This window comes from Dromaius novaehollandiae, chromosome 14, assembly GCF_036370855.1.
Source record: "Dromaius novaehollandiae isolate bDroNov1 chromosome 14, bDroNov1.hap1, whole genome shotgun sequence".
Taxonomy (NCBI): domain Eukaryota; kingdom Metazoa; phylum Chordata; class Aves; order Casuariiformes; family Dromaiidae; genus Dromaius; species Dromaius novaehollandiae.
In genome coordinates this window covers 10,501,224-10,524,665 of record NC_088111.1, presented here as the reverse complement: position 1 = coordinate 10,524,665, position 23,442 = coordinate 10,501,224, and the positions used below count along the sequence as shown (strand labels likewise).

At 38.8% G+C, this 23,442-nt stretch overlaps 2 protein-coding genes across 3 annotated transcripts in view; both read right to left on the bottom strand.

Moving 5' to 3' along the window:
• Window positions 1–38: 38 nt before the first annotated feature.
• On the bottom strand, window positions 39–7,979 carry ARL6IP1 (ADP ribosylation factor like GTPase 6 interacting protein 1). The gene is made up of 6 exons (XM_026096407.2): window positions 7,831–7,979; window positions 5,160–5,293; window positions 3,199–3,318; window positions 2,187–2,304; window positions 1,398–1,482; window positions 39–1,160 (listed from the first exon to the last, which is right to left on the bottom strand). Exons 1-6 carry the CDS (start codon window positions 7,864–7,866, stop codon window positions 1,042–1,044), a joined length of 612 nt encoding a protein of 203 aa, XP_025952192.2. The 5' UTR covers window positions 7,867–7,979; the 3' UTR covers window positions 39–1,041.
• Window positions 7,980–13,664: 5,685 nt separating this feature from the next.
• The window catches only part of SMG1 (SMG1 nonsense mediated mRNA decay associated PI3K related kinase), a 69,766-nt gene continuing 59,988 nt past the window's right edge, over window positions 13,665–23,442 (bottom strand). For both annotated transcript variants that reach the window (XM_064520329.1, XM_064520330.1), the window contains exons 52-63: window positions 22,385–22,535; window positions 22,101–22,290; window positions 21,391–21,860; window positions 20,218–20,355; window positions 19,097–19,249; window positions 18,581–18,760; window positions 18,142–18,369; window positions 17,471–17,682; window positions 17,166–17,272; window positions 15,837–16,016; window positions 15,616–15,722; window positions 13,665–14,916 (exon numbers count right to left, since the gene is read on the bottom strand). In XM_064520329.1, coding sequence (XP_064376399.1) covers window positions 14,839–14,916; window positions 15,616–15,722; window positions 15,837–16,016; window positions 17,166–17,272; window positions 17,471–17,682; window positions 18,142–18,369; window positions 18,581–18,760; window positions 19,097–19,249; window positions 20,218–20,355; window positions 21,391–21,860; window positions 22,101–22,290; window positions 22,385–22,535 — 2,194 coding nt within the window. In that variant the 3' untranslated portion in view covers window positions 13,665–14,838. The remainder of the gene's footprint in view (window positions 14,917–15,615; window positions 15,723–15,836; window positions 16,017–17,165; window positions 17,273–17,470; window positions 17,683–18,141; window positions 18,370–18,580; window positions 18,761–19,096; window positions 19,250–20,217; window positions 20,356–21,390; window positions 21,861–22,100; window positions 22,291–22,384; window positions 22,536–23,442) is intronic.

Here is a 23,442-nt window from a genome sequence, read left to right as displayed (position 1 = left end):
CATATGCACAACTTTATGTTCAAAGAACAACTCTGAAAGAGGTTTCTCAAGTCTATATTTATCTATTCAACAATTACAATAGATACTGAAGAGAGTTCATTTTAAAACAGTAAACTTTTAAAATGCGTAACACAGGTTTTAGCTTTTTAAAGAAAAAAGTTCAGTTTAAAAAAAAAGATGGGAGAGGTCATAGAAAAGCACAAACAATTCAGACAGGCTTATTTACAAGAGACAAATCTAGCCTATTCAAGGTGATTTTGTGTACAGACAACATTCATAAAACCAAATGCATTACATGGCTCCATGACAACAGCAGTTTTTAAAACAATCAACTGTTAAGGTAACACACACCTTAACTCAGTTTCTACAGTTTCAGTGCAATAAGTTGAAATTTATGCTACAGCTAAATAACTGAACTAAAAATGTAGGTATTCCAGAACCTATTTGACAGACAATATGATCTATGCAGCCAAATAAGCAAACAGAGGTTTGGCGAGGCAACAGGATCACCTTCTGCCCCCAATTCTGGGTATGCACCCTCAGCTATAATTATTCTTCATTCTTATTCAGGTAATTATCTTCCTCCCACAAAAATCAGTAGTAACAAGTCTCCAAAAAGTGGGAGCTTTAGAAACTTCCATACTTGCTGTGGCCACAAATCATTAGTTGATTAATGACTGGTGAAGCTGACCTAATTGCAAGAATGCTATTCATACATGACAATACTGCTGTTTTTTGAGTTGGGGTATTTATTTATGGGGCTTCTTAATTTGGTGAAGATACTGAATAAGCTCCACATGTCAAAGGTCAGGATCTTTCATATGAGATCAGCTGCAGGCTGCAGAACCATCAGCAACAGAGCAAGGGAGACACAAATCCACAGCAGTTGCTAGAGTGACATTTTCACTGATCAGGGAGCCAATTAAAAAAGAAAAGTAAGCCAGTGAGCAGGACAACTTCTTTCTATTATCTTAATTATACATTAATTCTCAAAACTGTTCCCAAGGAAACCTTTTACAAGAGTGAACAGCAGTTAAATCTTCATTCATTTTTCTTCTCCTTGTGCTTGAGAAGTTTGTTTATCTCCCTTTTTGCCATTCCAATGTACTTTGTAATGATCCCATGCTGGTTTAGTCCAGGAAACAGCAGCAAGAAACTTACTAAGGAGAAAAAACCCAAACAACTGGAATTACTTAATACTCCTTTAAAAAGCTCCTTTCACCTTGCAATTTCTTGCTTCCCTTAAGCCCCATTAACTGCTTAAAAACAGAAAAAGGAACCCCCCCCCCCCCAAATCCCCATCACACTCAAATAATCAAAACTAACTTCCACCAGCCTCTTACCTATATAAGCAGGTAACAAAAAAGTTATTTCTGTTTTGCACACTGTAAACTTACCAATAAGATACGTGAGAAAGAGATTGTGAACTTGCTGTCCTATCCAGGCAACCACAGCAAGAGAACAAAGCATGGTCATGAAGTACTAAAAAATGAAAAGGAAACATTAACCAATAATCTGATGGGAATTCTACCCCTTCCCTTCAATATGAGGCATTATTTCAAAATTCAAAACTGTCTTGAAGTTCTTTGCCCCTTTCACACGCAATATTTATGCATAGGCCTGTTAAAATTATGAGATCACCAAGTCTACAATTGTACTTTCTTATTTATTTTCAGTTCATCAGTTTTACAGTATGTAGGTTCTTTTCTGTCCAGATATGTATGATGGAGCCAGATTGTGCTATCCCAACCGATGAACTTCTGTTTAACGCAGTACCTGAAGCTGTTTTCAGGACAATATATTTAGCAGCTCATGTACCTAAGCTGATATATTGCTATGGTCTAATTTTCCAGGCATTTAGTGTACACTGGAAACATCTACTTTAAGGTGCTCTTGCAAACTGGTTTTCCAAGGATTTACCTATCCAAACAAACCCAGTTTATCTTTAGATACCTTCAAGTCAAAGGTATGCTCTCAACTTGCAACACTGTAAAGTTAGAAGTGGTGTAACTGCTACTCAGGATTTAAATAAGATGTGTGACTGGCATTAAGTCACAGCCAGAACTGTTGTTTCTAGGTGAAAAATATCATTTTGTTCAGACATAACCCTTGCTAAAACACTTAAGATTAAACAAAACAAAGACATAGCTTAAGACAACACAGAAGAACTCCTGAAACTCTGATACCATTTTAGGCTTCTCCTCCTTCAGTGTGAAGAGACGTCTCCACCAGCCAACAATTCTGCGACGAGTTTTTACCAAATTGCTGCAAATTTCATGAAATCTTTGTTGCTGCTCAGTAGTCCTTTTATTGGAGAGGGGACAGAAAAAGAATTTAAGTTTTCATATGAAACTTTAATTCCTATACTATTTTTCTAGCAGAAGAAATTTGTCCAGTATTTATCTTCATACTTGCTTTGTTAGTTTAGTATCTTAACTTTATTGAGCATCGCAATACAACTGTGTGTGTCGTTTTAATTTAATTTAGCATTTTCTGTGTACACTGAATCTCTCTTAAATCCCAACCCCCTGTTAATCCAGAAGACCACTGATTTTAATCTCTATCTGCCACCAGTCTGTATTATACTGGCTCTTAGGCTGATACATTATTAGACAGGAACATCTATCCAGTAGTCAATTTAGCACAGATGTACTAACTTTTATTTTTAATTCAAAATGTAGTTCAAATAAGGTTCTCCTCTAGCTTGCCATTTTTATATAAGCCTTGACTTTCTCCCAATGTTTCAATCTCTTGTGACCACATCTATACTCCAAAGAGTATGTGCATTATGCTTTACCTTCATCAATATTTACAGCTACCACTCTCTTTCTGAATATATGATATAATCCTCTTCTCATAATTTTAGCTGTATCTAATATCCATTAATTGGTAAAAGCTAGTTTAGCAGAACTAAATAGCATCCTTGACGTAGCGCAGAAAAAGCCCATATTCCTGCAAAAATCTTATTTTGCTGGAAGAGAAGGAACAATAAAGATATGCTGCAGTAGCTGTCTTTCAAAAACACAAGAATGCAGGACATCTTACTATGAGTGCTTACTTCACATATAGAGATTGCCAGCTTCTTGCTATGGTATCTTTATATAGGAGTAGTCTGACATCTCAAAGTCAACTACCATTTTGATAAAGTTCATAATTTCTTTATGCTCAAGAAGCTATTTTAGTTTAAGCTTTCCTCACCACTTATTAGAGCCAAAGATTCTAGGTGCGAGAGCAGGAACAAGGTAATCAGCCAAACAGAGGAACATAACAAAACAGGAAACGCCTGAAAGAACAGATGGATCCAAGTAGTAGATCATCCTGTAGAAAGAAGGTAATGGAAATGATTTCTGGATACTCAGTCTATTAAATACTTGACTTATTTAGCCATCTCTTCAGACTGGCTCAAGACTGCAAACAGTAGTCCTACCCTCTTGCCCACTTGCATTCCCCCCCCCTCCAAATTTGCTCCTATTACTACTAGTTTTAAATACTTCAGTACTATTACAAGCAAATAGAGATGAAATGATCAAAATACAAGTTTCTTAACATACTAGGTAAGAAAATGCTAGAATACAGCATAGCATGAAGTACACTAGACCTAAAAATTCATTATTGCTCTATGGAAGTCAAGCTCTAGTGAACATTACACTGGCCGGGGCAGGGGGAGGAAGGGAGGCAAGTGAGTTTGTGAGCACTGAAACAGTCAGCTAGGGTGAAAGCTCTAACCTCATTGGTTCTCAAGTAAACCACAATATCCAGATACACTATAGGCTGTCATTTACTTTGTCTCTCACCATAACAGTTGGCCAAACCAGTTCTAGACATGGAGTTATAAACCTCCAATTAGGACAGTGCTGTGCGCTCTGACATACCACTCAAATGCAACTGTATCAGTTCTGGACAAGAATTAGCTTATGTCATGAGTGTCTGTTAACATTTAACTGTGCCTTGTGTTACTTATTCGCATTTAGCAGCACTTCCTAAACACTAAAGTAACAGAAATACTGTAAAGAGGTGACAGTCCATTGCAGGACCAATCTTTTTATACATTAGGCACAGCACTACGTGCTGAATGTTCAAGTTCATGTTTGCTGAAGTACCAATTCCAAATTCAGGATTTGTAGCAGTTCTACTTCCTCACAGTATTATTCAACACGTTATCTTTCCTTCTATAATTACAGACAATTTATAAGCGAATATCCTGAAGTTCATGCAATCACACTTTTTTTTAAATTTGCTTTTCAGTTTCGTTCTATTTCTACCCTCCTCACCTCCCTTGAGAACCATAAGCTTTATTTAGATCAGCCAGAAGACAGTTTATCCCCATCTCACCTAGTTCAGCATTTATACTTATAACTGCCTTCTTTTCTTCACTCCAAGAAAACAAGCAACTGGCAAACTTCACAACTGATACGGACATTTATCTGTACCAGGCTTGTAGGGGTCCTCTCGGCTACTACAGTATTACATAAAAGCACATACAAGTGCATCCAGCAATCCAGCTCAGTAGCTCCAACCCAGAGGCAGTTAACATTTTTCCACCCTGTTGACCAGAAATTACCCACAGTCTTCCCTTCCCCCCTCCTGCTCTCTTAAAGAGCAGAAGAGCCAGTCTAAAGTACCAATTGTGTGAAACTGACTGAATTCATCCTAAATGCCATGCCAAAGGTGCAAAACTGCCAGTATTCCTGAGAAGTCTGTCTGATGGAAACAAGTTTTCCATTATAACTTGAAACCATAATGGCACTGCTTTTGGCTCAGGGAAGACAGACACAGAGGATAACCAGATCTGACTAAGTAGGATACAAAAACGAACAGCATACAGCTGAAGGTGGTAAGAAGCTAGAGCAGTCATCACTGACAAACAGCTTTTGCAGAAAGCACTACCTGTCCCCTCATTCCCAGCAAGTTTTTTAAGTCTACAGTTGAGAAGTTAAAAGGAATTGCAAGATGTGAGTGGAACATGATGGGTGTTACTTCCTGTTCCCAGTTCTTTTCCATTTTTCTTTTCAAGAAAGTTGACATGCATTAAGGAACAGAACTTGGAATAAGAAAGTTTCCCATTAGATTTTTAAAGAAAATGGCATACTAATTTTCTTAACAGTTTTGCTACCAGCCATGAGAGTGCAGTGCTGACCTATGCTCCATGAGCTACTTACAGGAAAGAAAAGGAAACAACACTCATCAGCGCAAGAGGAAACCAGGCTCTCTCCCAACGAAGAATTTTATCAGTCATCAAAATCACTTCTCCCCATCCTTGCAATTGCTCTTCCAAGCTAGCAGTTTCTGCAGCCTACACAAAAAAAGAGAAGAAAACTTTTTATTACTAACCAGAATATCACAATAGCTTCTGTATGTGAAGTATCTAAAAAAGTATATCATAAATAAAGACTGCAGTCACAAATCCTTCTGTGTATTTACATTACTAATGATGTTGTAAATTATTTACCATGCTATGACACTGTAACAGTGATATTTTAGAAAAGCCAAGATCCCAACAAAGTTGCAGCATCTCATCTCAGTATATAAACTGGTACAAAGACTGAGTTCTCTTAAGTTCACTTTATGCACTTTGCCATATATTTCCCAATATGATTAACTATATGCATGTTCCCATTCTTCCTCTCCTTCAAAGCCTTTTTTTTTTTTAATTACAAAACCTGTTACTATAGAACCTAACAAAAAGTAGTATTCTATAAAGCACTTATATGTCACATCCCAAATTGTCTATTTCAATTCTCTAATAAAAAAAGATGTTAAAGTAAGTGTTCATCCTCATCCTGCTTATTATAGTTGAGATATCTAAAAAGCGCTACTTTATGGCTATTCTCACTACATTCTCCCAAATTTTAGTAAGCTAGTTTCCCCCAATCTCCCCTTTATGGCACTTTTCCCTTCCATCAGATTACGAAAAACTTAAGCTTTAAAGTCTAGCTAGAACCTCTCAAATTCTCAGCAACAACACTAGGAAAGCTGTGAACATGAGAAGTATTTAAAATATGTTTAAAAACAACTCTAACACATTAAACTAAAGCTTTCTTTCTAGTTGCTGTCCAATATGAAACGGTGTTTCTTGGAAGACAGATTAAAAAAAACTCAGAAACTACAGTAAGGAAAAATTATCCAGCTGATCATATTCAGATTGCAAAGAAACAAAGTCTTTCCACAAGTTGCCCAAGACTGTGACCAGGGGACCTTTACACCCCTTCCTATACTAACAAAGGCATAAAATGACGCAGCTGCTCTCTGCACATCTTTTGGATCTGCTCCAGCATCAGCTTGCGGAGCAGCTGGCATGAGAACTGCCACATTTAATAGTTCACCCTCAGTGGGACAAGAGATCTCAGGGATTACAAAATTCAAGTAACCACGAACAGAGCAGACTATTTCCTACAGAGTAAGAGGTTAAAAGTCATAATGGCCTGCACATCTGCCGTGCAGAGATGGCAAGAGCAGGTTTATTTCTCAAGTGGATAGTACATTTACTTCAAGTGAGAAGCCTTACACCACTTCCTAGGTAACAAAGACAGCTGCATGCAGTTACTATGGTAAAGCACAGTTCCCGTATACAGTATCATTGTAAACTATTTTAAAATTACAGTTAAGGACAAAATAGCGCAGACAGCTATTCACCTGACATGCCTCCGAGTTATCATTTCATGTTTTATAGAATACAAACCCCCACACAAAGGAAAAAAAAAGCTGCATTTCTCCAGAAAACATTTTACACAAACTGTTTTTCTTTATTACTTGTGTCCGTCTGCAGTTAACAACACAGTTAAAAGAAAATTTAATGGGCAACACAGTGGAATATAACACTGTAATTAGTAGTAGCCTGCCTCTGTCAGCCTATGAGCACAGTAACTTGTTTTCCCAGTGGGTCAGGAAGAGAAAGCTTGCTAAGTCAGTTTTGTCAACACAGTCAGTTTTGTCAACACCAACACACGTCCATCAAAAGTGATTTTTCCTTAATTAAACAACTTCAAGTTTCCATAAATCTGAACTTCTTTTCTGAAGGGGGCATCCCTCTAGAACATCAGACATATTTTCAGCAACGTAGGCCCGTTTATTTTTCCTCGGAAATTTAAATATTCTTTCCACGTCTAAACTACTGCAAGTGCCAGTTTCAGTTCTTTCAGCATCTCCCAGTTGCCCAGCTTCCCGTTTTGAGAAATGCTGGTAGGCGGTCCACTCGGAAGCCTCCCTTCTCCCACCCTTCCACGCCTTGCTTCTGCAGCAGTTTTCCCAGTACCCGTCTGGTTACAGGGACCGATGCGGTCGCACCCTTGCCCAAGCCCACCCTTTGTGTATTTAAGGTAGACTAGCCACCCAGCTCCTGTCACTATCTTCCCGCATCTTTTAAGCATACGACAGCACAGCCGCGGGATGTTGAGACACGAAGACATGAATATTAAACGCAAGCCTTGTCCATTAGGTAAAGCGAGACACCACTACGAGCCTGCGAGCAGCACAGCAACAGCAGCGCCCGCTCCCAAGTACGGCACAGAGCCGCCCTAGCTGAGCTCAGCCTCCGCCAGGCCCGAGGTCCCAGTCGATCCACGTGCAGCAGCCTTGTGGGAAAGAAAGGCGGCCGCCGCCGGCCGAGACCCCGGCCAAGCTCGGCTGCCCCGGCGCGGGAGGGCCGAGCGCGGCCGCCAGCCAGGCCGCGAGGCGGGGAGGCCGGCCCGGGCCCACCGAGGCCCTTCCGCAGCCGCCGGGAGGGGGGCGACGGCCCGGCGACGCCGACGCGTAGCCCCACCGGCCCCGGGAAGGGCCGCTGCCCGCCCCACGCCGCTCCGGGCGGCGCCGCAGCCAGCCCCGGCCGCTCACCAGCTGGTTGCTGCTCCTATTGTCTCCCTCCGCCATCTTGCACCGCCCCCGCGCCGCCGCCGCCGCCGCCCCCCGCCGTCCAGCCGCTCCCCGGGGCGCCGCCGCCCCTTATAACCGCGGCCCCCTCCCCCCCTCCCGTCAGAGTGCCGCAGCCCTGCCCGACATCGCGATTGGCCGGCTCGAAACGCAGCGCGGGCCAATCCCAGAGCGCTGGTCGGGACTCGCCAACGGCCCGTTGGCCGATGGGATTTGAATAGAGGCAGCCGCCCCTCCGCCCTTCCCCCTGCGCCGCAGTGCGACTGCGAAAGGGGCATCCGTTAACGGCCGGGCCGCCGCGGGGGGCGGCGGCGGCGCCTGGGGCCCGCTGGGCGGGCGGGGAGCTTCGCCCCACGGTGGGCAGCTGCGTTGCCTGGACCGGGCAAACCGGCGGCTTCAGCAGGCCCCGAGCGGTGCGGCGTGACCCCTCCCAGTAGTTGGGCAGCACACCAGAAAATGAGGAAGCTCGCCAAGGGACAGAGGCATCCTGAGGAAGGCAATCCAGCAAAAGCGCAGTCAACACCTGAGACATAACCACAGCCTTGTTAATGCCGCTTAGTCAAAAAATAATTGTCTGGACTCAGTACATGCAGAACTGATTTAATCCTACAAGCACCTACAGTGCGTCAGAAAAACAAATGTTTTATTTCAAGCAGAATCTGCTTTTTTTTAAAAAAAGTCTTACCCCTGTAACCTAAAAATGTGATTATCAGAAGGCATTAAATAAAAGGCTACTCAGTGTGCTTTCTAAAAACATTACCTTCGCTTGCCACATACAGCATGTTTAAACAATAGTCAGATACTTCTGAAACTGAAAAGAATGTTTCAAGACTAAGAAATAGCCCACTGTCACCAGAAGGCCTCACTAACAGAAATTTTCTTGCTCCTAACATTTTCCTGTTTTTAATAGCATAGGTATTTAAACAGATTGCTTTTGATGTGAAACAGCCATTATGTCACCTGTAAGACAGCTGAACCCAGCTGCAAGAGATTTCTTAAAGATTACCACACAGGAAGCAGATGAAATAATCCATAGCTTCCCTGGAAGTTGCACCAGCTCCGAATACCACAACATAGCCACCATAATTACCATCAGGAGTCCAACAACTTGCTCTAATTTTTTCACAAGCTGTAGTAGCACAGAAATAGACATGGGAGAAAGGCACTAGGAGATGCATTTATTTACCGACTCAATTTCCTAGATGTTTCAGTGATGCATGTATTATGAGCTTAATCACTGTCTCGAGGATGTAATGCAATTCCACAGTGAGGGAAAGCAGTTTTTGTGTCAACGCTGATAAAATGTATTGCTCTTCTTCCACCCCTTCACCCCAATTCATGAGCTTGACGCAGAGCAGAAAGGACACAGTGCTAGCTTTCACCTCAGCCAGGGCTAAGGCTGGTACCTTAGAGGTACATGTCTTTGATCTTCTGGAATCTTGAAGGATTTTGAAGAGCACTCTGTAAGGAATGCTTTACTGAACAACTTTCAAATTGATTTACTTGCAATTCCTAAAAGCTGAGAATATCCTTGTGTATTGTTTTGCACTCACCTCAGAAATGTTGGGTTCCACCCCCAAATCCACTATTGCACTACAGCAAACCTCAAACAAAAAATAATTTCATAAGAAAGCGATGTCAGCAGTAATTCTGACGAAAGTCTTTTGAGAAAGCAGTGCACTGTGTTTCTACTCATGTCAATACTGTTATTGCTCCTAGGAGTATTTGCAGCCTCCTGCATGAGCCAACTCAATAGAGGCAGCCAGACAGCTCCTGCTTTCATCTAGTCAGATGATTCTCTCCACAAAAACATAACAGTCACCAATAAAAAAAGCAGATATTTTCCATTGTCTCCATCCCCACTGCCAGATTCATCAGTCTCCCAGGCAGTCTTTCAAAAGCCAGCTCCCAAATGAGACTACAGCTGCAGCTTTTCTCCCATCCCAGTGGGCCTGTGCAGGTCTCCCTCCCTGGGGTAAGTGCTCCTCCGGGCCCAGGGTGTGGAGGGCAAAGCGAGTCTGCCAGGACGCCCTCGCTGTCCAAGAGCACTGGCGCAGGTGTGCACCCCGCTGCAGAGAACACGAGGGCATCAGGCACCACTCGGCGCTCTCCTGTGTGAGCAGCCAGGCCACAGAGCACAACATAAATCCAAAAAATAGGCATATGTGTGTGGGTGTGTATAAATATAAATACAACATTTGTTAAAACTCCTAGTCCTAATACAGAAGGCAGAGAATGGCACTATCAGTAGTGTGGAAACCCAATCATGCAAGTCTGTCCATCACCTCCCACATATTACCTGAACTGCAGAAAACCTGTACTTTCCTACATGCTTGTGTCATGCAGATTGTGCTGCAAGGTAGATGCATTGTTCATGCATTGATATTCTCTTAGAAGGGATGCACAGAATTTGCAGCAAGCTTCAGACTTAAGGTCACTTTTAAAACAGATTAAATTAAATGCCCAAGCTAACTTTAAAGCACCATTAAGAGAAGCAGTGTAATTAGTCCCTGCATTTGGAGAGGGGGAGACAAGGGGTGAGACATTTTACATAGTAATTCTCTCACTCCTTTAGCATATGTAACAACATAATAAACTCATCTCAATTTTTTTCCCTTACGCTATTAACAAAAAGACAAAGCCTGATGGAAGTGAAAAATTGATCTGATCAGTTACACATTTAGGTACACACAAAAGTAATTTCATATTTAACATTTATCTACATTTCTAACAAAATAATCTTTGTTAACTAAAATGCTGGTAGTGCACTCCTGAATAGATCTTTTTCACTACAGAAAAAGAATATAAATTGCGTATCACATGTTTAAGAAAGCAAAAGCTAGATGGATGGCAGTTCTCATCTTAAACATTTTTTCCTGGAACAATTATTTAACCCCTAAAGGGGCATTCCTACTAATTTAGAAAAAGCTTTAAAAAAAAAGGGGAGGGGGGAAAGAGGGAAAAATAAAGCAAAAAAAAAAAAAACCTTTTCAAGCATCTAAGCATACTAAAACAGCAAGACCAGATGTACTAGGCACAGAACACACTGATGAAAGAAAATGGATCTTCAGGACTACAGTATTTAAAAAAATTAAGCTTTAACTCTCCAATTCTCTACAGTATTTTTGAAGTAATATTTGTATATGGTGCTTTTTGTTCAGAGGTCTCAAAGCAGTTAACAGAGGATAAATATTATTTTATCAGTTTTGAATAGAAAGCAGACAACTATGTGCTGTTGCAGCACCTGTGTTCATGGTCGCTGTGGTTCCCACTGTGAAGTCTGTGCAGTGAAGCATGCTTGTTTCCCATGCAAGATAACCTAGCACTAGCATGAAGTCTCACCAACGATTTTATAGAAACCTAATTCAAAGTCTTAAAAATGTCTTGTCATTTTTGACAGAAAGATGTTTTCTCCCAGATGCAATGTCTCAAAATTCTGATTTATATTAGACTTGAGTGTTGCAGATAGTTGAAAAATTACAGATGAGAAATACTATTTTAAAAAAAGAATAATCACTGAATGAAAAATTGGAAGTTGAACAGGAAATAAACAGATCATGAAGTGCCTGCAAAGTACTGAAAAAATTCCATTACTGTAAATATTTGCTATGATTTCAACTTGAGTTATATTAACTTGACATGCCACTGAAGACTCCAGGTTGCTTAGGCCTAAACACATTGCAATACCCTATTAGGTAAAGCAGTGCTTCTACCTTGATTTTACGGAAAGGGGGTGGGAAGACAGACAAATTAGTGACTGGAGTCCCAGAGGGTGGAAGCATGTATCTCAACCATTAGACTATATAACTGAAAGGAGGTAACAACTTAAAACTGCTGCACCCACTTCAAATTTGACTGTAAGGAATTCATTTATAGCATGATCCCTTGGGTTAACATTTCCTGCAGGTGAGCATCATGCAAAAACCTGCCATCCGCTGAACAGTTCAGCTTCTATTACTTCAGTTGATTTATGTATTTATGAAGATTTTGATTCTATATTTTCATTATTCTAGGTTTTGTTGCAGCAACAAAGTAGATGTCTCAGTTTTACTGAAACAAAGTAACCTTATGTCTTTATAGGAAAGACATTTTAATAAACAACCAGTCTTACTTAACATGCAACATGCATGTACACAATCTGCTTAAGAACTCTATTTCAGGTTGAACAAAGACCGTACCAACTTGCCACATTGTCAAAACTTACCAGGAAAAATGCGTTTTTATTTCAGCACATAAAAGTTGACAGTCCCACAAACTGCTAAACATGAGTTGTCTCCTTAACATTACACACATTTGATTCTCTGTAGAATCCAGTTATAATCTCGGATTCGTTATGTACCAGGCCTTTTATTCTTCCCCATAATTTTCAAAGCCACAGTTTTGCATAAAAGGAAATTAGGAATACAATTTTTTTTTCTTTTTTTAAAACTTTATTAAATTACGCAGTAAAGAACCCATCTCCACACAAGTGTTTCATTTCTGGATAGCAGAGGTATAATACACGAGCCACAGGTGAGTGCGTTACCCCTCCCTTCCCCCAACTTCCAAGAAATAAAACAGCATGTATAATACACTCTTATTACTATGGTACTCCAAACAGATTGTTCATAAGGTTATTTTTAACTGGAGAAAAAGTAAAAAGGACTAACAGTGTAAAGTGTCTTGTTCTGCATATGAATGTTCTTCACTGCAACATTCAAACACCTTCTTTCTTGCAATACATGGCATGGCAGAGGGTTCAGGAAGCAATGACAGTGGAATGCATTTGCATATGAGTATCATTAAATATAAAGCCTGTGACTTCCCTGGAGTTAATCAGGCAATCAGAATGCAACACAAAAGAAAGAAAAAGGCCATATGTCTGTTGAAATTTCTTACACTTCAAAGTGCATGTCCACGAAAAATTGGCAACAGAGGAGAAAGTGAACTCTAAGACCTACTTAGGAGGCAGAGCAGTTAGCATAGTGCAAATACTGAAAATAATATAAGTTCTTCTATTACTTTTGTCTGGTATTAATTTGTTACCTGAAAATCGTTAGCCAAGCTTTCTACTCAGATGAACTGCTGTAAATCCATTCAATTAAATGAATTTTATCCTAGTAGTGAACTTGGCTCAAATTCTTTAATACTTAAATTTTGATTGAAAGAAATTGAAGTGTGTTTTTACTCTGAAAAGTGACTAAAATGGCATAAAGGAACTTCCCATGTCTATCGTTTTTCAGCAGCCGCATGTAAAGAATTCACCAAATTTACAAAAGCAAACTTTTTATATGTAGCTATGCAAATTTATCTGAGTTAAGACACACAACGTTCATTTCTGCTTTGGATATCCCTGTAAAGAGATTCTGTAGTTATAACTGAATTATGTCAGGTTTATTTGGTATAAGAAAAGCAAGTTTCCTTTTCCTAAAGGTGTTTCAGAGCCAAAGACAGTCCAAACATTTAAAAGGAAGAAGTATTTTAGACAATTGACAGACAAGCAGGACATAGTTCTAAAAAGATGCCATTTTTGGAGAGACTTTTCTGACCATAATCACACTTTGAGTGAAGAACTGATTAAAAAACAAAAAGCCTTGGTGGAAGATTCACTATGAATGCATTATTGAACAACAATCTACAGAAGTAATATGGCAAAGCAAAATTACTTTGCAGAAGTCTTTACAAATCTAGTTGAACAAAAATTGGAGAGTCCTTCATTTGTTGGATTATATGTATACCCCTGTGAACTGAAGCACTATAATTTACAAGTGTAAACTAAAAGTATTAGGAAAGTGAAGTAAAAAGCGTATCACTCTACCTCCACCAGAACATCACTTTATTGTTTATCTGTCATCAACAATGTAAAACTCTACTAGATACTCTATCCTGGTTTTTAAAAAGGTAAAGATTACATTGGATTAGCTACGTCGTACGAAAGAAACTACAGCAATCACAGTAGAATGAATTGGAGGGACAATTTGAATTACAAAAAAGTGTACACTGCAAGCAGAGGGAAGTGCACATTAAATCAAATGCCTGTAGGATTCATTACTTTTAAATGCACAGTGACAATTTTGAGAAACTGTACATGATAGAATCACAGAAATGACTTTAAAATAACCAAAATTACATTTTGCATTTGACCATCCAACTCATAAGTAATCATTGATGTTCTACATTTTCAGTGCTTTTGGAAAATTTGTTTACCAAACAAAATTTAAGTTGTTAATTTGACTAAGCTGTGAAGTAGAAGAATTGAAATAAAAAGTATATTGGAAGTACGCCTAAACTACAAGAATAAGCCAAAAGAGGGGTATGCAAGGAGAGGCTGGGAGGGAGGAAAGAAAGGAAAGAGGAAAAGGAAAAGAGAACAAAGGCTTTTTCTTCTATCTCAGAAGTTCTTCCAATGCAGCGTATATCTGATGTACAGCTCTTTGCTTTCAGTCCATTTCTGAAGTTTACATTTTGTAGCCTTTTTCTGTACTAACTGGTCAACTCAACCAGCACTGTTGCCAAGCAACAAGAGTAACAAGAATCTGAATGCATCAAATCTTCCTTTGCTGTGATTTCTTCATGGCCCCATTTTTTTCTGTTTTTCTTTGAACAGGGTTCGGTGTTTCCTGAATTGTTCACAGGGTCAGGTGGAATTGAGTTCCAAATCACTCTGCGGTTTGTAGCATCCCGATTTCTTTCTGCAGCTAGCCCCCAGACACATTTGCAGTTCTTCCGTAGCAGAAAGACAAACCGTGTTGTTCAAGCGGTGAACTTTCACCCTTGACCTTGGGGGTTGCAGACCATTGTGTTTAGCGTATCCCTGAGTGCAGCTATCCTGCAGGATTCACTTCCCAGTGCACCGAGATTTCCTAGGTTTCCTCAGATTAAGCCCCAGTATGCATCACCACCGACTGTGGTGCGGCTACGGATGCCTGAGGCCGAGTTGATTCTGGTGGATGTCTGACCTCGCTGAACCAGACTCATCTGCTTTCTCCCTACTCATACCCAGGCAGTCCAACCTTCATACAGCTGAGCCAAGTTATCTAGATTAGTTGCTTCCTTAATCACAAAGTCAACCTATTAAAAAGTCAAACAAGAAATTAAAATACACTAGATCTCAAAGTATGTTTAGGTGATCTTCAAATCAACTGTTCAATGTTGCCTGCGTATACAAAGTTTCAGTGGGGAAAAAAAAACCTATAGCAACTGGACACAATTTTACATAATTTCTGACAGTCCACAGAAGACAGGAATGCATACTGGGGAAAGGAGTGAGGGGAAGTTATCATCTCATTCATAACCCCAATCCGGAAAACAGTCCCAACATTCTCAAATTTACACGGGCACTTGGGTCCACTGACTTCGATGCTTCAGAGACAGAGGCATTGTTACGTTATGCTGGTGAACACAGACAAGTCCTGTATGTTAGACAGCTGTAAAAATCTAACACTTTCACTGGATATCAACAGCTGTGTAACCAATGTTGGCTTAAGGTACAAAAGGCAATTTTATCAGATTCATGAGTTTACATAAAAATGATATAGGAAGCGAGAACACTTGATAAAAAAATGAATGCAGCAATATAGGGCAGCTGCATACTTCACTTGCTTTGAAATATAAATAGCCCATCTCAAAAGAGAAAACAGACCCCATTCACCCTACGGTTTCATTTTTAGAGTTGTACTTCAGCATGCGCACGCACACGCAGGCGTGCACGCACACATACGAATACTTAAAGCAAGGTGTAGTAATTGAACTTTACCAGTTTCAACTCACCTGTTCAGCAACAGACATTCTCCTGTTGGGATCCACATCTCGGCCCTCTAACTTGGCTTTGACTCGCTTCCACACACTAACTGCATACGAATTCCTTTCCTGCACAGCTAAAAGCACAACATAAAGTTGAATTTTACATTCCAGCACAGAAGCTTTTTTTTTTTTTTTTTTTTTTTTTTTTTTTTTTTTTTTTTAAAGGAAACAAAGCCCACTGTATTTACCTTTTCCTGTTTTAGGGTCCCTGGCTGTTTTTTTAGGACTACAGGCAACATTTTTGCCAGTTCCTGGGACCGTGCTTGGAGGAGTATCTGCTGATGTGGCAAGATTTTTCTGAATTAGCTTTCTTGCATTCTGCGACATCACCTCTGGCTGAGTTTTCTGCCCTGTATTGCTACGTACAGCTGTAAAAAACAAGTTAAAATAATTTGAATTAAGCCACAGAATTTCATTGAAATCTACTTTCTGAAACTAGATTTAATTTCAGAATACGTTTAAATTGAAAAATTAACCTTTATTCATCCAAATAACCTGTTCACTATTGAATTGCAGTAGTTAAATCTTTAGCTTTGCCTTCTTGCATAAAGATTTCTGCATCTTTCTTTATGAACTCCTAATATCAAAACAAGCAGTCGTATAGATTGCGCCGTGAGGTATTATGTCCCACTCCAGCAGCCTTCAACTTTTATTTTCACAAATGCATTTCAGTCAAAGAAAGAGGAGACTTAACATAGATCAACTATATATTCAATGAAGTTTGAAATGAGAAAATACTTGTTCTTATCAAGATTGGATTTTGCCCGTTAAAAACACATACACATTCAAAATAGTATACTATAGATGTGAGAAGCATTATCAAATATGTATCAAGTACAGTTAAGTACTTCAGTATAAACAAATGCATGAGTCTCTGAACAGTTCTTCTCTCTTCAGTCTTTCCCATTTCCTTCTCTGTATAAAAGCCAATTCCTTTCACTTCACAGAATTAAACCAGAGGTTCTGTTCTACCACAAAAAACAAATTTCCATCAAACAATTTTTTAATGCTCTCTTAGGCTGACTATCATTTTGTGTAGCAGTTATGAAAAGCATTTCCTGTCCTTAATGGAAGACAGGAAACTATGCTCAGTCCAAATATTGATAGCAGAATAACTCTTTAAATAAAAAGAAATACGTGCTCGGGGTAAGTTTATGCATGTTTTTGTTAACTGTAAAGTAATGAAAAATTTTGTGGACATGAATGCATTAGCACAGTTTCAGAATTTATTCCAAAGTCACCATAAGTTTTAATAATAACTTTAACATTAATTATTGTTTAGTTGATAACAGTGTATAATACACAACAATGGGTCCCATGCATTCTGGGCTTTGTGGAGTAAAGCCAGATCTTGAAGGCTGCTTGATCATCCAGTATTAGATGTTGCATAACTGGAATTTTATAGGCTATTATAATTCTGTAAGGACTAGATGCATTTCAAGATTTATCAAAGATTATGATCCCTTCTCTAACATCAACTTCTCGTGTTTAAGTTTTGGTACTTTTTCAAGTGTTACCTGCAGCAAAGGTTGGCTGATATGTAGCAGATGATGTTGGGCTCGAGCATTCATTCGATGTATCCGTGACTAAGGGTGATGCAAAACTCACTAGATTATTGTAGACACTAGAAAACATAATGGAGTTGATAAATATTCATGCAGCTATTCAAGTTATATGAAAATTCAAAATGAAAGCCAGGAGTCAAGTTTTGCAAAAAGATTTTAGCATGCTAAGACAACCACCAAGTAGGCACACAGTGCCGTGCTTCTGTTACAGGCAAGTGGATAAGCAAAAGGTCTTCAACAAACAGAAGGGAACTTACCTTTGGCTCTGTGTTTTTAGTTCTTTCAAGGTGGGAGTTATTTCCTGCAGCATTTCAACATGCTCCTGACTGCGGACTTGACCCATTACCTGAACTAATGTAAACAAAACCGTCTGAATATTATCTTGCCACGATTTATATTCGCCCAAGAACTGCCTAACACTATTCTCATAGGGAACATCTTCACCATCTGCCAAAGCTGCTTCTTCATCCTGTAACACAGATGCGTTAAAAAGGTTTAACTATTTGTTATATTTTTTAAAAAAGAATGAAGTTTAGCATTTCTTAGTTTTTTCAGCCTCTCAGTTCATTATCTGACTACAAATAACCATCATTTTCAACAGTTGCATCTCAAGAAAATAAATTTGAAAAAGACCATGTTTTACTCATTAAAAGCTAGTAGGATTTTTAAATGCATAAAAAAATCTTTCAACTGCCAACAGACAAAAAGGCTTCAGGTCAATCAAAACGCGATTAACAACTCTAGAAATACAGCTTTATAAAATGGATTTGATCTCTAAAAATTCATATCTAGAATGCTATATGCATGAACAAAGTTCACTGCTTTTATATATACACAGATAAACACTTTATTTATAAAAAACGTTATTTTTCTTGAACTATACTGATATTGTTTTCAGTAATAAAATTTAATGACATTTCAGGCATACCTTTGCCATAGCTTTCAGCAGATGCTTGACATCTCCAAGTTGTCTATTATGACCAGTGAGCACAGTTTTAATACTATCCACCAGGTTCTGGATTGTTTCACAAACTGTTTCTATTTGCTGTTCTCTCTCTGTTTGTACTGTTCTCTGTGTAGATATTTCCTGGGTCAACTGCTTGTGAGCCGAGTGAAGCCATTCAGAGCTACCGATGGGATGTTCGAGACCGGTGCCCTAAAAATAACAGAAGCGTTTTAATAGCTATAACCAGAGATAAAATTCAATTACTGTGTAGGTGCTACTACCAAGTGTTCAGCAGCTGATGGTATAAACTGTTATCCATTACTCATTAGAAGGTATGCATGATATTACGTAGAAAGACAAAACAGAGAACTCATTACAGTAATTCTGTAGTGTTATATATTTTGCTTTGACCTTTACTCACCACTCTCTGAAGTAAGCGAAGCTCCAGTTCGGAGACTGAACTGTTAAACTGTGATGCAAATGAACACATTTGTTGACAGCGTTTGAGAAGTTCAAATAACGCAGCATCCAGATTTAAGGCTTCCGCTGTTCTAGTACGTAAACTTTCAAAATGAATGATGTTACTGCAGAGGAACGTAACCTGAGGATCAAAGCGAAAGCAAGAAAGAAGAGATCCGAATTAAACTGTGTATTAAACTGCATTTGTTCCATATCCTTAGAAAAGCGAATTCTAAACACAGCAGTAAAACTGCTCTGTTACAATAATGATATCATTTCAGGGGCATCCAACCCTGTGGGAACTCTCCCAGAGGTGATTCATATTGCCTTTAAAGTGGGATTCCCAGAAATATTTGGATTTCTATTCTTGCTGTTTAGATGTTGAGGGGGGAAAATATCTTTCACATAAATCAGTTATATCTTAAGTAGAAAGTAACAAGTAAACATACTTAAGACAATACTTCTTTATCTATAGTACCTGACTTGCTCTTTGACTTTCTTTAAGGACAAGGTTTCTTCTTTCAGCAATAGTGGCATCGAAGTCTTGCAAGACTGGTGCCAGTGCTGGATTAGCACCTCCTGCCCATTTTAAACGCTGCTCAATACTTGCTTCAAGTGCTGCAAGTTTCTCCTGCATTGGGAAAAAATAATAGGATATTATGTGTGTGTATACGTGTGTATATATATATACACACACAGAGCACATTAAGCCTAACTTGAAAAAACATGCGTATTAACTCATGATTTAACATACATTCTTATATCCATATATATATATACATATATATAAGAATATGGTATATATGAATGACAGATGTAAGCCTATGCTGTTTTCAGCACACATCTCAACTGGATTTGATTGTTATGAAAACAAAATTACCTGTCTAGATTTTAACCCACCACAAAATATGTTAACAAATTAAAGCACCACACGTCCAGGCTAAAAACAAAATAAAATCATGGGAGTCCTGCACTCTTGTGGAAGTAATCTTCAAAAAGGGATTATGAGCAGTACCTTAATAAAAACGAAACTAAAATTCAACAAGTTGAACAGTAGATATTTTTAAACAATTAAACATCCTCGATTACTGTAATACCCCAAAGTCTTAACAACGAAACACACAAAACCAAAAATTAATTTGTTCTTACGACAGCCTGAAAAATTGGGCAGATCTACAACACGTAGAAACCTTAACAAACACAATAAAGGGTTTACCCAGACTTGCACAGGAAGCTTTCAACACTTTGTTAGTAAAATGATCACCTAAGACAAACTTAAAGAATAAGAATATGATCAGCCTTCAGCAGGAAGGGTATTTTTATGTGTCAGATTTTTTGCCCATGGAACAGATTTACTGGTATACAAGGTGGGAATGTTGTGTACTATAACATGACAAAAATCAAATAATATAATAGCACACAACAGAGCAAGACAAAGGCAAAGCAGACAGAAAGAGAGCAATGAAAATACCATGAAACTTGTGCTTAGATAACAACACAGCTAATAATCTGGAGATGGCAGATAATTCTGGAATGTATGCTTTGAAAGAGTCACGTTTCAATACACTGCTGAACAACCGCCCCCAATAGTAGCAGTACCTGGACTGTTGCAATTGAAGCTTCAATTTGACTGAGTGTATGAAGTTTCTTTTTCATGCTGGCTAAAATTGCAGAACGAGGTGGAGGAGTAACAGAGATGGCCTGTGGGCGACTGATGAGAAGATCTTCATGCTGCCACTTTTTTATTTTTTTTTAAAATAGGAAAAGACTTGATTAGCAATATTGCTCATTACAAAACACTGCTTCACAAACAGCAATTCCAGTATTCTGGTACACCTTATAAAAAGGGTATTTCAAAAGGACTAGGTATCTGAAGACGATACCAGCATGTTTTGAAGTTCTGAATCATTAGTGTTAAATTCTATAAACAGTCGTAAACTATGCTTTGTTGGATTGGACAATTATGACATTAATCAATCATTAACTTACTAGAAGTGATTTACATACATTTCCTTAATGTAAAGGAAAACTCAATCTTCAGAAACAGTTCACTTGTGATACATTACAAAACAAACAGACAATTTTGCTGACCAACCTATGAAATGGGTTAGTAACTGATATGGACAAAGCCTCTACCCTTAACCTACAAGTCACTACAGAATGAAGACCAGTGAGACTACAATACAACTGGATACCAACATACAACTCAATGTATGCAATGACACTTATCTAAAGCCTCTGAAGAATGGTTTTATGTGATTGATACAGCTGCTATTTATATTTGTTTCATGAGGTAGAAGGGAACAAGGAGTGAGTTAAGGCAGTGAAATTTGAAGGAAGGGTATAAGATGACATTCAGCAACATATACCCTCTGCTTTAAGCAACTGCATTCTTTAGTTTTTTTTTTTTGTTTGTTTGTTTTTTGTTTTTTTTTTTTTTTTAAGGGCAGGGGGAGTAGGACAACATTGCTTGCAAGAATGACAATGAATGACATCTTTTCTTCTAATAAATGATTTTATGGTTACTGAAAAAAGTTGTGTATCTAGTCAAAAAAAGAATTTACACATTGTTACATTTGCATCTTATAAGGCAGCTAAACTTCAAAAGTAATTAGCTGTTACACTTCCCCCCCCCCATACATTTAGGGAAGAATTAAATATCAAGTCCATTAAAATACACTAAAAATCATTTGACAAAATAAAGTCCCTGTAGTGCTCAGACACCGTAACTATTTTCCACAGATAAAATTTGCAAAGAACATGCAGTCTCACCTGGAACATGGCAATATGCAGCTGCACTCTCTGAAGACTAGTCTTGCAAGATGAAATACTGGTTTCAAGTCTGCGCACTAAATCATGCTTCTTCCATGCTGTATCGTATGAACTAGCTAATACTGTTGCCCTGTTCATGACCAACTGTGAGAACTTGCCAATTTGGATATTGTGCTCCACAGCTTTCTTGCACAGGTCATCCACAGAAACTTTGCTTTCTGCTCCGAAGTCCTTAGCTTCTACCTGAGCAATGATATCCACACCCAAAGCACTGATGAAACTGCACAAAGTAAGTCCCAAAGCTTGATTTGGAAGGCCAATTAAAAGCTGCCTCACAAAGTCAGCTGTAAAAGCCTTTATTGGTTTGGCCATTTGATCTTCACTAAAACAAGAGTTTCTGTAAAGGGCTTTCACATTGACAATTTGCACAGGTCCATTTACTGTGTTCTGGTCTTCAAGTGAACTGATTCCTTTTAAAGGAAAGAAATAGATAGTATTTTTGTTATAAATTAAACATTGATACATTAAAACTATCCAATTTAGAAACACAGCAAAAATTACAGGATTTCGCTTTTAACTTCTGGCTACTAGCCATATATGAAAGATAAGTTATAAAAAAATGTGACTATCCTTTTAACATTTTTCTCAAAAGGCCATTAGATGAGAAGTGGACAAAGCAATACTGAGTATTTGACAACATACTTATTTACCTGACAATGTTTTAGAAAAGGTACCACAGAGTCTGAAGAATTCTTTAATTGTTTGCAGTCTTTTCAGAAAGAAAATTTCCTCTAGAACTTGCCGATTATTATCGTCATCAAAGAAGTTAACTTGGGTGCTTCGGGCTTCCCTGATTATGTCAATCTTACGCCAAGCAACAGGTATTTCCATCTTGTTTAGCTGAGTGATGTAAAGGAAATAATTAGTTTTGTTTTATAAACCTTTTACTCCTGTCTCAGAGTACTTTGAGGAAAAATAAATAAATAAAAAGTACCTTTTCAATCAATAAGCCAAATGCAGTTTCCACTTGAGCGAACATTCCGTCAAATGCTACTAAAAGCATCTGACCAGCTGACATTTTGGGAGTCTCATCAACTGAACCATTTCTTGGCTGAATCAACTCACCATACTGAGCATGAAGTACTCTTAAAGAAAGAAAATTTACATATCTTTACTTAATCTACAATCAATAAACAGGATTTTTTTTTAAAACCCATTTTCCCCATAGCTAGAGCAGACTGGAACCAAATGTAAGCTGCATTCAAACTAAGTGAATTTTCTGCAGGTTCTTTTTTTCCCCCCCTTTTCTTTCCATATGATTCTATACATCGAGTTCTAATGGTGGACCCATAAGAACAGCTGACATTATTATACAAGTTAGAATTGTATTAAGGGTCCACCTCTAAGTTGAACTTAAATCCCAGCTAGAGGATACAGACTGTACTTCCTATAAGCACAGTAAAAAATGATGAATATTAAGTGATGCAAAAATTACTTTTTCTTCCTTGAAAACCAAGCACTGATTTTATGAATACACACACTTCTAATTGACTGAATGAGGTATGGGCTAAATAGGTGGAGGATGAGGTTTCACACTACGGCTGAGATGCTTTAACAGCTTGCTGCTCCTGAAAGGGTGGTCTTATCTTCTCCCTCCCTCATTATCACTTTTGACCCTCAACTAACAAGCTGAGCAGGCTTGCCAGTGGGCAAACCATGAAGAAAATTAACCTATGAGAAAAAAGTAAATTGTTTTTAACTGGTCTAGCAAGATTCACTGTACCACTGATAGATGAGATGAGCACCACATAACTGGCTCAAAGGAAGCAGCAAGACCACTCCTTCTACTTGGCAGGAAGCTTTTAAAATTGCTCAGCTGTCTAGCAAGCACCTCTCCAGACAGGTACTGTCCCACGTTACAAGTTGCACAAGTTTGGTTATCAAGTCACTGATTCATTAGGCAAAAACTGCCCAAAGCTCCCAACAAGGAGGTACCATGGCTACAAGTCCTCCCTTTCACAGGTTCCTCCCACAGACCCGTGGACCAGTTCC

Coding starts and splice junctions, on each gene's coding strand:
- ARL6IP1 (XM_026096407.2), bottom strand. CDS start 7,866: ATGGCGGAGGGAGACAATAGGAGCAGCAACCAGCTG. Junction 3,319..5,159: donor GTTGTTTCCTTTTCTTTCCT/GTAAGTAGCTCA, acceptor TTCTTTCTACAG/GATGATCTACTACTTGGATC. Junction 1,161..1,397: donor CTTTCTCACGTATCTTATTG/GTAAGTTTACAG, acceptor TTTTCTCCTTAG/TAAGTTTCTTGCTGCTGTTT.